The following is a 14,798-nucleotide window of genomic DNA, read 5'->3' on the forward strand; positions in this document are numbered from 1 at the left end:
AGAGAGAGAGAGAGAGAGAGAGAGAGAGAGAGAGAGAGAGAGCGAACGGAACGACGCTGAGGGAGAGAGAAAGAGAGAAAGAGAGAAGTGAGGGTGAGTGTGTATGGGCAACCGCCACCATCACCACCCCCGCCTCTCGAAGAGAGACTCTGGGAGCTTTATTATCGTCGGTCTCTGAACCCGTCGCTTCGCAGCGACGTAACGCCAACGCCTCTCTCGTTCCCGCCGAGCGCTTTCCATTCGATTCGTGCACGCCGATCGATGCACCGAGCGCAATTCACGGTGGACTCGCGAAAGTTCGTCGGATTTTTAGCTGTGTCTTTTTTACTATTAATTGTAACGGAACAGTCCGATCGCGATGTATTGGCTATCGTGATCCGTCATTAATTTCTTCTGTTTTTCCGGGTAATTTCTATGGTAAGTTCTTGACAATCTTACACAAACGGTGTTAGGCATTAATCGGTTAAACATTTCCTTGACTAAAATAATCGGCAAAACAATAATCAAAATTGATTGATCGTATGTAATTGCGTATTGTATTTTGACGTATGTAATTGCGAGTAATTTAATCGCTTGGTGAAACTAATTGTCAATCAATGTATAATCAATCACATTGAGGTTTGATAATGGAGAGATTCTAGTCGATTAATGTCCAAACATTCAAAATAAATATTTTGAGGTTTTGCGTGTATATAATGTAATATATTATATTTTTATATACAGAGATCCTACTGCATGAGAGAAAATATATCTAAGAAATAAAAATATTTTTCTTGCGGTGAATACTATATATATAATAATATATTTACTATATATATAATAATATATATAATAATATATTTAATTTATTTATAATAATATATATATAATAATATATTTTAATAATATATTTGTATCAATATAAAATATTTCTCAAGAAAATATGCATTTTCTTAAAACCTTAGTTCTTTATGAAAGCAATTGTTTATTTTACTTAAATAAAAGAATTGAAGTAAATATGTTATTAGTAATTACCACGCGAAAATAAATGAATATTTTTTATTTTTCAGACATTTTTCTCTCAGTGCATAACTCTTGATCTTAATTTTTCGAGAGATTGTCCCAGTAATTTGAAGACAATTTTTTGTTGACGAAAAAATGTCGAGAGAAGTCATTATTTATGACGATTATTCAACACAACGTATCTTTGTACTTCAACACGACGTTTTTGTACTTGAACTCCAAATGAAAATTCTATTAAAATCTACTTGGAACTGATTGAGGAAAATAATTGCGTTATAACCTGGTCGGCCGATGTTTATTTCGCGAAAAGTTCTCTGCTTTCTTCATCGACGGATATCACGGGAATTATTGATTCCTCGACATTTTCGTTGAGGAGAGAAAAATTACCTATAAATAGAACACCTCAATAGAAATAAGGTCGCGACATTGTGGGACATTCTGTATATAAATGTATTCCGCGCTCAAGGTGATTTATTCTAGAACGCTGAGTGAATGCCTTAATGATAATAATATATAAGAGATTGATTTATTACTCGAGCCGACGAAATCATCGACGACTTACTCTCGCAAGAGCTTGGTAACTCTCTTCTCCATCCACTTCAAATTCGCCGTAGAGCTGAACGTCGAAGAGCCTTCTGTGCGACTCGTCGCGGGTGAATGCCACGCGTGGAGTGCACGCACGTGTGCACTCGTGACGATCCGCGCGAATACTTTTTAATCGTGCTCGCATTGTCGTATATCCCGGTATAATTGGGACCAAGCGCCACGTGCGCGTCCAAGGACACGAGCCGGCGCGTCTCGCCGATTGATGCATATTTTAAAGTGCACGACGACACGAACATTGTTAAGTCGCATCATCAGCCGCGTCATGCGCAGTTATTTAGTATTCGATGTTCCTCGTCGTATCGACACGCGACACACATCGCTATGCGCGAGCATGTGCACATTTATTGCATTACCTTTTCATACATTATGCGTGACGCACGGTGAGAAATGCGAATGTGAGCCGCTTTAATCGATCAATTTTACGCCGAGATCTCCCGATAAAGCAACACGTTCTAGAGTCGAAACTTTAGTTTTACTTTCGACCTGAACTTTCTAACATCTTTATATATTCTAAAGATCAGTGTATATTTAATGCATATAGGTTCGTATTAATACTTGTCGCTTGAAACTTGTCTTATGTGAGATATTCAGATTTTCATTTAGAAGTAAGATTAAAACTTTTCAGTTAAATTGTATGATATATGTAACATTATATCTGTAATTCAATCGATAACTTTTATCCAACTCTGAACTCAAATCTAAGTATCTCACTTGAGAAGAATTTCAAATAACGAGTATTAATACAGGCCATAGAGCCGTTATTATACTGTAATTATAATTAAATCACTATATATAATTTAATGAGACACAACAGTACTGTAGCGCCGTTGATGGTGCTCAATGTGTTAAGAAGAGGCCCAACATCTCACTCTTTCTTTCCGTTTCAGGGAGAATTTGAGTTCTCTGGAGTCGTGCAACGGACGGATCTGCTCGGCGACGTCGCGAGGAGAAATGACTTCCGCTCGTACGTGTTATTGCAAACAAAAGGGATGTGTAGAAGATAACGATATTAGAGCGCGTCGAGAGAATCGTCGCGCTGCAACCGTCGCGTCTAGGAAATCGATAGTTAAGAGCGTGAGCAGCGGAGGTTCTTCTAGAACAGCGAGAAGCGTTCCGAGAGTCGACGAGAGAAAGGTACGCAACGTCTTTATTCACAGTTTGCTCTTGTTGATATGCATTTTTATAGTGAACAACGCGTCATCATTTATTAATCACAGTCAGAAACGAGTCGATCGGTCGAAGCGCGAGCTCGTGATCCGGTCTTAAGTCCCGAGACGTCAACCGCGCTCGAGAATGCCGAGAGGATCATTAACGACGCGAAGATACAGCTCGCGAAGGTGCACGTGGTCCCCGGTCTCGATTCTGCACGACGTGATAGAGACACGTGAGTAGACGATCACCTATACTGAGAAAAAAGAATTGGTCAGTCTCACTAAAATATTTATTTATTTATTTATTAATAGGAAATATTGATATTATTTCATTCCAGTCTTTAAATTATCTTTTAGCAAATTAAAGCGTTTTGCAAAAGATATTGGGATGTATTAAAAATAATATTAAAGAGCTTCTTGATGATACAATAGATAATAATTTATTCGCAATCTGCGTTGATTGATTGACTTTTGCTAGTGTTTCTCATTTTCTAATCTTCTGATTTTATTATGCAATTACATTCACAAATATCAGACACTTTTTTCTCAGCGTAAATGATAAATAGAGGGTAATGTGTAATGATATATATTGAGTTGTAATAAATAATTTCGGGTTTTATCAAGTGAAATGAATCGATTGTATCTCTATATTATTATAATTTCATGAAACAATGTATGCGTTTATGTATTTTGATTTATGACCTTCTGCTATCTGTGTGCATTCTGTTTCATAAAACAATGACATAAAAATATAATCGTTATATTTTACTTGAAAATTCCGAAATTGCTTATTACATAATTATCCAACATTATCTGACAAGTACATATTTTATATAAAATTTGACAAAATCCCTCCTCTCTTTTCGCAATCATTCGCTAGTGTATCGCACACACTTTCAGGTTTGCGGACGATCCGCCGTTGGACGACGAGGTCGAGGAGCTGCTGTACATCCGCGAGCTGGTCACCTCCAAGTTTCAAGAGACGAGTTATCCCGGGAGACCTGAAGCGAGCAGCGAAGAGAACGCGTCAAGAATCACTACACGGAGAGTCGATTTGTCGGCTCCTAAATTTCGAACGTCGCAGCGGCGACGTGTCGCCGTCCGCACGTCCCTTGAGTGCGGAACGGACGAGCAGCGGTCACGAGGACGTGCACCGCTTGCGGAAGCGCCGGAGAACTCGAAAGATTCGTCGTCCAAGGACGACCAAACGACGGCGCGTGACAGCCAGCCGGCTCGCAGTCGACGGCGACCATCGTCGGCGGCTCGAGTTGTTCAACCGGACAGCGGTGTGTGCAGAATCCAGATAGGACCGCCACTGCACGTCAACGGGGAACTCACGAGACAAGATCTGGAAGACGTGCACATATCGCCAAGGCCGTCGCCGGCTCGCAGACGCGTGAACGCGGCCACTTATATACTGCATCACGAAAGCGCCACTGAAGAAAGTAGCATGTCCGTGGATAACGAGGCGAACAAGTCGCTGATGACATCCAGAGCGCGACGTCGCGCGAGATTGGCCACACTTTCGAGGGAGAAACGCGAAAAACCGATCGCGACGGAAGTTGTAGTCGAAACTGCAACGACGAGCGCTTCGAGGAAGCTGGAAGAGGATGTTCGAGTCGTTGTAGAAAACCAGGATTCTGATTACGAGCGTAACAACGAGCAGAAACGAGCGCCAACCACGCCGCAGCTTCAAGACGGCGCCTACAGAGAAGAGGAGAAAGATAAAGAGGTCAATTTGCGAGACGCGAAAATATCTGAACGTTCGATGGCGAACGTAACGAATGAAGAGGCGACTGATACAGTCGGTAAACCAGATATGAACTTTGGTAATAATGTAGAGAATCGTCGTACGGACGACGAAGGAAAATTTAATGAGAAGAGCTGTGTTGACAATCTGAGTCGGCTACAAAACGTAGAATACATAGCTGATAAGATCCAGGCGGAAAATAGAGGCGATCAGTCACAGCCACCACTTGCCTCGACCGACGTCTCAAGGCGAGTGAGTTTTCCCCGTGAAAATATTGCTCGGCCCTGTCGAACGACGTCGAGCTCGAAACAATATCGGGCGATTGATGAGTATCTTTCGAACATGTTCAACAGAGAGAGTCACGACGAGGCGGATGAGCCGTACGACGACGTCGCCGAGAAGATACGTTCATCTTGGGACGACTTTTCAGCGAAGGACGAGGTGAACGAGGTCGAGCTGTATCGGCCGCGCCTCGACGAATTGGATTCCACCTTGCTGTCCAACGACAAGAAGATCGAGCGTGCTGTTCGCGCTGTCCAGACCTTCGCGGCGTTGTTGACAAAGCCCGAGTTCGCAAGATACAAAATTGAAGAGAGAAAACGAGAAACCAGTCGCGATAATCTGTCGACTACCGACTTGTCGGGCGATCACGGTCGCGGGAATTCGTTGGACCAACCGACGACGAGCCCGTCAGTCGTGGCTACTATCTCGAAGAATGAAACTCCGAGTATCTCAAGCGCGTCGGAGATACAGAGAGTCTCCGTTGCAGATTCGCAAGAGGCCTCCGCGGCCGCGACGAAGACGAAGTCGTTGGGCTTCATGAAGAGAAACGTTCGTCGTCGCGACGATCATTCGCAGAACTCCGTGGAATCTGCAGAGAGAGCTATACCGGACGCGAGCGACGACTCCAAGATGTCTCCCGACGAGGACGGCGCTCAACGGCCAAAGTCCAAAACGCGCTTGTCGGAATTGTCGATGGATAAGTCGGACATCACGACGTTCTCCAGTCTGCCGCCCGCGTTGTCCAGCACGCGCACCGACACGCAGATACATCGTCTTCGGCAGGATCGAGTCGCTCAAGCGAAATCTCAGGCGTCCGAGGATAATTACGCGGACTCGAAGTCACGTGTAACGAATCGCTTCGAGGATTCTGCGAATAAAACAGATCGAACGAAGGAAGGGTGCAACGACGTCTTTGCGCAGATTCTCCGAAGTCTAAAGGATGAGACCACAGATCGGTTGGTTGCTTACATGCTACAGGACGAAAGGCACATTATCGAGGGGAAGGTCGCGAAGGTCTTGGACGAGTCTGCGGTCGCACCTACGATGATGGAGAAGCTGTTCGCTCGTCTGCAGGAGACAGACTCGGTCGGCGACGTAGCGACGCGTCGCACGGAAACTTTGGATGTCTTGAAGGATATCTTGATCAACGTTAAGAGCCAAACCGACGGAGCCGTCGATGGCGAAGCCATGGAAAAGGAAAAGGAGACTGAGGAAATCAATTCTCATAAAGTATCACCTCGTGCAATCGAGGAATTGGCATTACACGAGAAGAACGGGCAACAAACGCAAGTGAGAGTCGCTTCCGACGAGAACGGGCGGCTCATCGAGGATTCTCGCGACCTAGGAAGTCGCGACGAGCGTTCAGAAGCTCGAGAGTCCGCCACCCATACTATTCCGGGTTCTCGAAGTAACGGCGAGAGTAAAAGGGACTTGCACTCAGAGGGCGAGTCGTTGAAGAGAATCTCCGATATTCTTAGCGACGAGGCGGGAAATCCCCGAGAGAATTCCCGACTTTCGCCCGCGAAGACTGTGTCTGTGAGATCGCAAAAGGACCAAGAAACGGAAGCTGACGGTCCTGACGCGGCGACTATAACGTTCCATGATGAAAGGAGCAATATGAGCGGCAAAAGGCACGAATATAGATCGAGTGGGATAAAAGACGATAAAGATTCTGTTCTTGGCGATCAACATACAAACGAAAGTATCTCGCGAACGACTACAGATCAAGTGAACGACGGGCTTCTGGGTGCTACGGATGGCACACTCGTCGTTGCGAAGGAAAAAGAAGAGAAAAAAGAAGAGAAAACGGAGATTACAGCCGAGAAAGCAGCGAATGACAGCACTGCTTTGAAGGATAAAGAGATATCATCTCCTCCAGCCTCGGATGTTTCGGGAAAAAGGGACAAGCGAACGCAGTCGGACGCGAGCAGGCCGAGAGTCGTCGACGAGACCTTGGCGAAGGAGGATCTCGCGCACTCGTTAACCGAGGAGAACATCAGGTCTTCGTGCGCACAGGCCGAGCAGGGCATTAATAATACACGAGCAAATTCCGCGGCGAACGGTAAGATCAGCCCTGCGGATTCATGTTCGGCCGATTCTTTGCGGGACTGCGCCTCGCTGCACACGTTGTCGAGTGCGCAGAGCGATGAGTCGCCCTTAAAGGAGGTTCAGTCGTGCGATAGAAGAATTTCCTTAGTCGTCGTGGACGAGGCTAACTCGACTAAGGCGAGTAACGAGGACGGCAACGAACCGGTGACAAACGGGACGCCGAAAAGTCGCGGGAACGGAAACAAGGAGTCGGTGCTTCCGAAGAGCACGAGAAGCAGCGGCAATGAGCAGCTTTGGCTGGTCGCCTCGACGTTACGGATGAGCCTGTCCAGTTCGAGCGTCAGTAGTGCAACGTTGGATCATAATGGCGGGTGTGTGTGTAACGATATTAACCCTCCCTGATCACACTTCCCAATCGTAACAAGTTGGTCACATGGGGTGTGGCACACCCCAATGTCATTTTCGCGTTGCCATTTTAATTAGATCGCATTTTTAAATTATTTAATGGTGTTGACACATTCTTGAAGATCATGAAAACATTCTCCAATAGTTAAAAAAAAAAACCATATACTTAGGCTGCGTTCCGAAATTCATTGCCAGTACTGAAAATCTATAGTTCATGTCACGTATACTATAGAATTTCAGCAGTGAATTTCGGAACGCAGCCTTAGATTTAGCACTTGGAATTCCGTTACTTCCGGACTTCCGTTAGAATTTAAAATTGAAAATTGCTTAGAGTGCTGTACACTCCAGGTGACCAGGGAAGGTTAATAAAAGTGCCGTTGACAATTAAATTGCATTATTGTTAACGCGCAATTACATTAAATTAAATTGTCGTCGTGTAAGAATGTAGCTTCTGAATTATGATAATTGAAGCATTAATCGCTTGGCTTCTCTGTTTTCAGGTCCAACAATGTCGCATTTGGCGATGATACGAAGAGAGAAGTGAGTAGACACAGTAGTTCCCGAGATATGAAAGGTTAAAGTTGACGATCGCCTCTGTGTAAATTTCATGTACTCAGACGCGCGATACTATGTGTGGACACGTACCGATCGCTCATCTGTTATCGACAGCCGAATTGATCTCATTTTCTGGTTACGCATAAGTACCGCATAGAGTGTAACTGTTTGCTGATATTGACAAACTAATTAATATTATCGAATTTTAACCGTCATAACCAAATGATCGGTATTTAATATTTTCTTTTTTTGGAAAAGTGCACGCGATTCGCGCTAATTATTACAGCTAAAGCGTGTGATTTTAATAATATGTTTAAAATAACAAAAAGCTATAGAAAGCAATTTAATATAAATTAATTGTTATTGTTATATTTTAGTATTGTTGAAGTTTTTTAAGTGATTCAGTCCTAAAATTGTCCTCCATTCGTGTACAATTGAGCTTGTCTAAATAAATTGCGACTTGGCTCTGATCACGTTAAGATCTATCAAAGTGGATCACTTGTATTCTCGACAAAAAGAAGAAATTAAAGAACTTCTTTGATGATGTACTTGTGACCAATATAAGTTCATATCACTGTAATCTAATCACTGTAATCTACGTGATAGTTGCACCGATCAGAAAGAAAATTGACTGAAACAGACATAAATAGAGCTCTGAAATATACAATCGAAAAGTGTAATTAAAGGACAATAAGAATCAAACGCAGGAGAGTAAACATTTTAGGCAAAAAAATCAGCTAAACAATAAAAATTGATATCAATTGAACTGTCAATACATGAGGAGCGATCGATACGCGCGTGCACATATAATGTTACGAGCCTGAGCGCATGAAATCTATACGATACTACCAAAGGCGGACTTTAATTATTTATATCAGAAATTATTGCGACATTTCGATACGAGGATTTTCGAATCAAAGTATGACATTGGCTTGAATATGGCATTGGCTTTTAAAATGTGTCATGGAAATGCTACGCCAGTTAAAGATTGTAGAATAAGTATCCTGGTAAAAATAGGAACAAGTAACGTTCTCGCAATAATTCACAATAATATTGTATTAGCAGCTGCGCATGTGTGCGCGCCTCACACATCAGTTAGTTAATCAATCAATTTACGTTTTTCAGATTGGAACGTCGTCCGAGATGTCTCATTCCGAGGGTGAGTTATACATGCCGAGTTCGTGTTCCTATTCTCTCGGAGAGGTGAGGATCTTGGAGAAAGGCGATTTAATCACAGATAGCACGATCGAACGCGACAGCAGCGTGACGATTTTCGTTACTAAGAGCATGTTAACACCTTTAAGTGATACTTCGGTGAGTGTGCAGGGTGGACAATGAGAAGAAAAGAAAAAAAGATTGTCATAATGTTTGAAAATTTATTTTCCGTTACAGACTCTACTGGGAAGTTCCGGACGCGTTTAATGATTCGCAAGATTGCGTATTCTCAATGTATCTGAATACATGAACTTACAATCGCGTTCTAACGTCCGCGTATTTCAATTCCTTAACCTTAATTCCAATCTATTAAAATTAATTTATTTTCAACTTATAATTATCGTAATCGAAGAATTGCGTCACTTCGACAAGATACCTCGTGACAATTTGCACACGGCACTTCAAGTGCAAATACGAAGACACAGTTTTCTTATCTCCGTTATAAAGAGAAGATAGTTGACAGCGACGTTGTCGTTTTAAATCGTATCGATTAACAATTAATCGTATTCGACACAGCAACCCAAAATGTACGTATGTTTAAATATATTTATACACACACATACACACACATATATGTATATATATGATATGTACAAATACATCACATGTAAGTGCATAAGTATATCCTGTGTATGCGCGCATATTATACATGTTACCTCAAATTTAAATATTTGAATTTTGTAACCGTTCCACTTTGTTTTCATTCAAATTCCTCATTATCTCGTCTCGACTATTTTTGGAATGCTGAAAAAATTTCCAAAGATAGAGTGGAAATTTTCTAGCCGATAATTTAATCTTTGTGACTCTTATCTATAGACATTCCAGATATGCGTTTCAAATCATCTGTACAACCGCCGACGTGTCGAGACGTTTGAATTTGAAACTGAATTCTCTGCGGCGCCGATCGTGTCGTATTCAAACGCTGTCCTCGTCCGTCCGAGGTCTATTTATTCGCCGATCACGCTCGCAGTTGGCTGATAAAAAATACACTTCCACGACGTGATGCAACGCGGCGCACGGCAAAAAAGTAAACAATAGAATTAACGCCTAGGTCGTGCGCCGAGGAGAGAGGGAGAGAGAGGGTGGTGGGAGGGGAAAGAGGTGAGTAAGTGAGGAAGACAGAGAGAGAGAGGAAGGAGACAATGAGAGAGAAAGAGACAAGCGACCAGACGCATTATCTAAGTGGTATTTCGAGCGACGCGAGGCCCGGCGTCGCGTTTTAAAAAGAGATGTCGTCGTTTGTCGCGACGACGACGACGACAACGACGACGACGACGGACGAACGGACGCGGACAGCGACTGTTTTCTATGTAGGAAATATCTGGACGACAGTCGACTTCTCCGTGGAGGAGAGTGCCGCGCGAAACGTGACTTTTTGAATGCGGCGTGTTTAACCTCGTCTCGGCTGGCAGTACAAGCGCGCTGCACAAGTATGAAAATTGGTTTACGGTGGATTGTTTGAACAGCGACGCGAGCAAGGAAGTGAAGGAGGTTGGATCTTCGTTTTTCGGACGTGGGTCGCACGCACGATCGAGATAGATCTGTCACCGCGAATCGATCGATGTAACGGCGCGGCGAACGAAGCCGAATTCGGGGGAAAAATGTGCGACAAGTATGTCATCGGTTATTGGATATCCGAGAGGAAACGGCAGAAATTCAATTGGAATGACTTCGAGAACGTCTGCGAGAGCGAGGGCTTTCGGTTAAAAATGGTGAGCGAGAGGAAGCCTGGAGAGTATATTGCGTTGAACTCCGCGGCATAGGTTATGTTTGGATAACCAAGCTCTGTGTTATCCGATATTCCACTCCCGTCAATTAGATGCGGATCGTCATTGTATAAGTCAATATATAGACGTCGGGAAATATGTTCGATGTTTCCGTATTAGTCTCTCATAGTGTTTTAGGAATTATTAGAGTCTTCGTTTGTTTCAGATCGATGTGAATTTAAGCCTTGAAAAGCAGGGACCACTACACGTTTTTCTACACAAACTGACGGATACGCAATCGCACGCGGAGAGCGGTGATAAAAATGTGTGGGAAATGCCTATTAGATACCCATAAGTTTCAAAATACGTTAATAATCGTGTAACACATTTTTTACAGGCTGAAGATATAGTCACGAGACTCCAGGAATATATTGCCAAACATCCAGATCTGATTGTTATCGACCCTCTGGACAATATTAAGAACTTACGTAATCGATGTAAATCTTATGAATTTATACAAGAAGGTATTAGGTTTAGTGGTAAGTTTGCAATTTATCATGCAATACTGACTGTTTGCGAAGGAATCAGAAATATAGTTTGATGTTAATCGATCTGTTTTTAGATATATTTACTCCAAATTTTGTAGAAATTAAGAGTAGAGATGTTCAAGACATAGTGTCTACTTTGAAGAAACGTGGCATTAAGTACCCATTTGTTTGTAAACCTCTTATTGCATATGGCTTCAGCGATGCACACAAGGTAAGGTAAAAGTACCAACGCTTGAACTTGTACTTATTCTTGGACATTCTTATTGTTTAGTCTTTCAATACAAATACTTAATATATACAGGGTGCTTAAAAGAATATTAACAAAAAATGTGTTTGCAAAATTGTAGAGGAATTTTGTGTTCAGTTTGATGAGTTCTACTTGCACACAACAGGTGTGTTATGTATTGTCAGACACTCTGTATATATAAGAGAATTAAGACTTCAGAGTAGCATTGCTTAATACTGTTTGACCTCAGATGATGATCATCTTCAACGAAAGGGACTTGAAAGACTGTCAGCCACCCTGTGTTGCCCAGGATTTTATCAACCACAACGCTATTTTGTACAAGGTGTTCGTCGTGGGCGAGCGTTTTCACGTGGTGGAACGGCCCAGCTTGAAGAACTTTTACCAAGAAGACTGTAATTCGTTAAGTACAATATTCTTCGACTCGCACGATATATCAAAAAGCGGCAGCAAGTCTAAATGGTCGATTCTATCCGAAGAAGACATTCCTTTAACTATGAAGCCAAATTACCAAGTATTTGAGACGATTGTCAAAAGCATCAAGAAGATATTTGGACTTACACTAGTCGGGGTAGACGTCGTGATCGAGAATCATACTGGCAAGTATGCGATTATAGACGTGAACGTGTTCCCCGGATACGATGGCTATCCGAATTTCTTTGAACACTTGATAGACAGCATAAGGAAATTGTTAGTGGAGCAAGGAGCGTACAGGCAAAGTTCCAAGAGTTGCACGTTAAAGAAGTGTCAAAGTGATGATTTGGATTCCGGTTTCGAGAGCGACGAGAAGAGGAAATGTTCCACGAAATAAACGCACGACCATGTTAACACGTTGACTGCCATTTTGAGATGAATAAGACTAGCTGATGAATGTATCCTTCAGGAAATACATAATTTATTATACTTTTGATTAATCATTCTTTTAATTAAGCTTTGATGAAAATCTGTGGAAATCAGCATGATGGCAGTCAATGTGTTAAGGATAATATCTAGTTTTAGGCGAAATTAAACATAGGCTGTTGGTTAGAATGATATAATTCCAGTGATATCTGTTACGATATTTTAAATGTGTTTATATTTTTTTTTTAACGAAACGAAACCGTTTGCGCGGTTCTCCCGATTTCTCTGTTGAACATATAATGGCTTCAATATTTCCGTTAATAAATCACGTTTGGTGCGTTTGTTTGATGAATAAAGATGAATAGAAAGAAGGAGAAAACGAAATAAGTATGCGAATGCGTTAAAAGGATGCTGAAGTCGATAAGAAACTCGAACAATATCGATAACGTAGAGACAATTGTTATTAACACAATCACAAAATAATTAGCAATTTATTTTTACACGTATTTTTATTGTATGAAAGCATTTGTAATTCCGCACAACCAATATGTCGTGAACTTTGTAAAAAATGCCAATATTCTATCAGTAAAACTTTTCAGCTTCAGCATCTCCTTAAAAGTAATATTTAATTTAGGGAAATTAAAGCTAAGGTTATGATCGGGTTGATCCATTATATTGTTGTGAACGTGTCTCTATATTTTTTTCATAAACAAGCAAAATTTGGCTCTCACTTTCAATTTCTCTAAATCTTCATAAATACACGATGGTTTCGTTACGATTAATCAAGCACGTTCGGTACGTTTATTCCTTAAAAAAAAAACGCGGAATATACGCATTTAATCGTTCGCGGAAACTCGAATCCTATATTTGTATTTTGTAATAAATTCCATACATATATAGTACAATATAATAACTATATGTACATATATACGACTGCCAGAGAAGATATTTTATACGTTTTACGTATATACAGTTTTGCATTTCTGCATCGACGTTATTATATATAACTGAAATGTTATATATAACTGAAATGCTGAAGGTTTTGAATGTACATCATGTAAAACACGGTTATACGGAATGCATATAAGATACAGGAACAATCGGAATTACGTAGAACGCTTTTTTGTGAAGTGCAATATGAAGATAATAATGAAGTGTAAGTAGGATATTTTCAGTATTTTTAATCGTCAGAATCAAGTCATTTAATTTTTTAAGAATGGTTTTAGGGATAATTTTACGCTGTTGAAAAATATGATAGTATGCATGTAATTTTCTCTATCGATTAAACCGATTGTTTCTAAATACCCAGATAGAAAAATGTGTTCATTCCGAGCTCATATTGTATTCATGTATCTTCAAGCATGAGGAGAAGAATAGACACCAATGCGGGCTCATATGCGCCTCAGAATGTAGACATGTTATGATATCACAAAAATACCTCATTTAATAATAATAATCAACATCATGTCAAGAATTTGCAACATAATTTGTACATCATTTGTGTGCATCTGATGCTCATGTCATGAGATCACGTAATGATCTTTAAAAAAGTATCAAATTGGAGTTATAGTATGAAGTCACAATATGATGAAACATGATCATCATGCATTTCTATCTGGGTACATCTAAAGCATTAGTAATAAGTTCGATGACTCCTGTGTGTGTGTGTGTATATATATATATGTATAAATATATATATAACATATATATACATTTATTCAGTTATATATTGTATGATATGCAATCTGATATGTAAAATTTACACTGTATACTTATTTATATGTACATATATTTTATATGAATAGAATGTACAGAGGTGGGAGAAGACATTTCTTGGATCACTCTTCTGTTTTAATTAGTTGCAAATAGAAATAAATGCATCGTATAACAGATACATGCTTAACGATTGTCGTGGGTTTTAATGTGATATATTAATACATAAGTATTTTGTTCGAATCACGTTTTTTTTAATAATATTAATTTTTTAAGTTGGCCAAGATTTTTCTTCTAAGAATTCTGTATTTAATTAAGAGTTTAAAGGAATCTTAGAGATCTCTCGCGGAGGGCCGCTAAATAGGCAAAAATCTTCGACTAAAATGCGAGGAAAATTATATTTATGATATTTGTAATCAGAAAAACATCCGTAGATTGTTAAGCGCTGAAGACTGAAAGTGTTTTCACCGAGCGAAAGCGCAATTGTTTGTGTGTTTAGCGTCCAACAGTTGCCGAAATCATTAAAATAGTTATTTCCCAACCATCGGCAAAGTTGGAACCTATACTACTGACTGTTGGTAAAAAATATTTTCACGACCGCGCATCTGTGCAGTGCAAAATGTTCATTAATGTTTGTACTTCACCCCGTGAAAGCGTTCAAAATCGGCGCACCCATTTGGATTCTACAGACCGGCGTAACACATTGTTTTTTTTCTCTTTTCTCCTGACGGG

The 14,798-nt window shown here is 40.9% G+C and overlaps 2 protein-coding genes across 3 annotated transcripts in view; both read left to right on the plus strand.

The window, feature by feature from the left end:
- The window catches only part of LOC116851725 (serine-rich adhesin for platelets-like), a 93,134-nt gene extending 83,796 nt beyond the window's left edge, over positions 1 to 9,338 (plus strand). The window contains exons 6-11 of the mRNA XM_032831440.1: positions 2,496 to 2,742; positions 2,826 to 2,992; positions 3,660 to 7,211; positions 7,746 to 7,785; positions 8,926 to 9,114; positions 9,193 to 9,338. Coding sequence (XP_032687331.1) covers positions 2,496 to 2,742; positions 2,826 to 2,992; positions 3,660 to 7,211; positions 7,746 to 7,785; positions 8,926 to 9,114; positions 9,193 to 9,222 — 4,225 coding nt within the window. The 3' untranslated portion in view covers positions 9,223 to 9,338. The remainder of the gene's footprint in view (positions 1 to 2,495; positions 2,743 to 2,825; positions 2,993 to 3,659; positions 7,212 to 7,745; positions 7,786 to 8,925; positions 9,115 to 9,192) is intronic.
- A 44-nt stretch (positions 9,339 to 9,382) lies between these two features.
- LOC116851729 (inositol-tetrakisphosphate 1-kinase-like) lies at positions 9,383 to 14,245 on the plus strand. 2 transcript variants are annotated; one of them, XM_032831449.1, is made up of 7 exons: positions 9,383 to 9,542; positions 9,832 to 10,116; positions 10,482 to 10,727; positions 10,948 to 11,046; positions 11,119 to 11,260; positions 11,344 to 11,480; positions 11,746 to 14,245. In XM_032831449.1, the coding sequence occupies exons 3-7, from the start codon at positions 10,617 to 10,619 to the stop codon at positions 12,322 to 12,324; spliced, it is 1,068 nt and encodes a 355-aa protein (XP_032687340.1). In that variant the 5' UTR covers positions 9,383 to 9,542; positions 9,832 to 10,116; positions 10,482 to 10,616; the 3' UTR covers positions 12,325 to 14,245. The 2 variants fall into 2 exon arrangements, with proteins under 2 accessions (XP_032687340.1, XP_032687339.1); XM_032831448.1 differs by lacking the exons at positions 9,383 to 9,542; positions 9,832 to 10,116 and having other exon boundaries at positions 10,125 to 10,727.
- Positions 14,246 to 14,798: the final 553 nt, after the last annotated feature.

Source organism: Odontomachus brunneus, unplaced genomic scaffold, assembly GCF_010583005.1.
Source record: "Odontomachus brunneus isolate Ranch 3 - 2012 unplaced genomic scaffold, Obru_v1 Obru_scaffold_188, whole genome shotgun sequence".
Taxonomy (NCBI): domain Eukaryota; kingdom Metazoa; phylum Arthropoda; class Insecta; order Hymenoptera; family Formicidae; genus Odontomachus; species Odontomachus brunneus.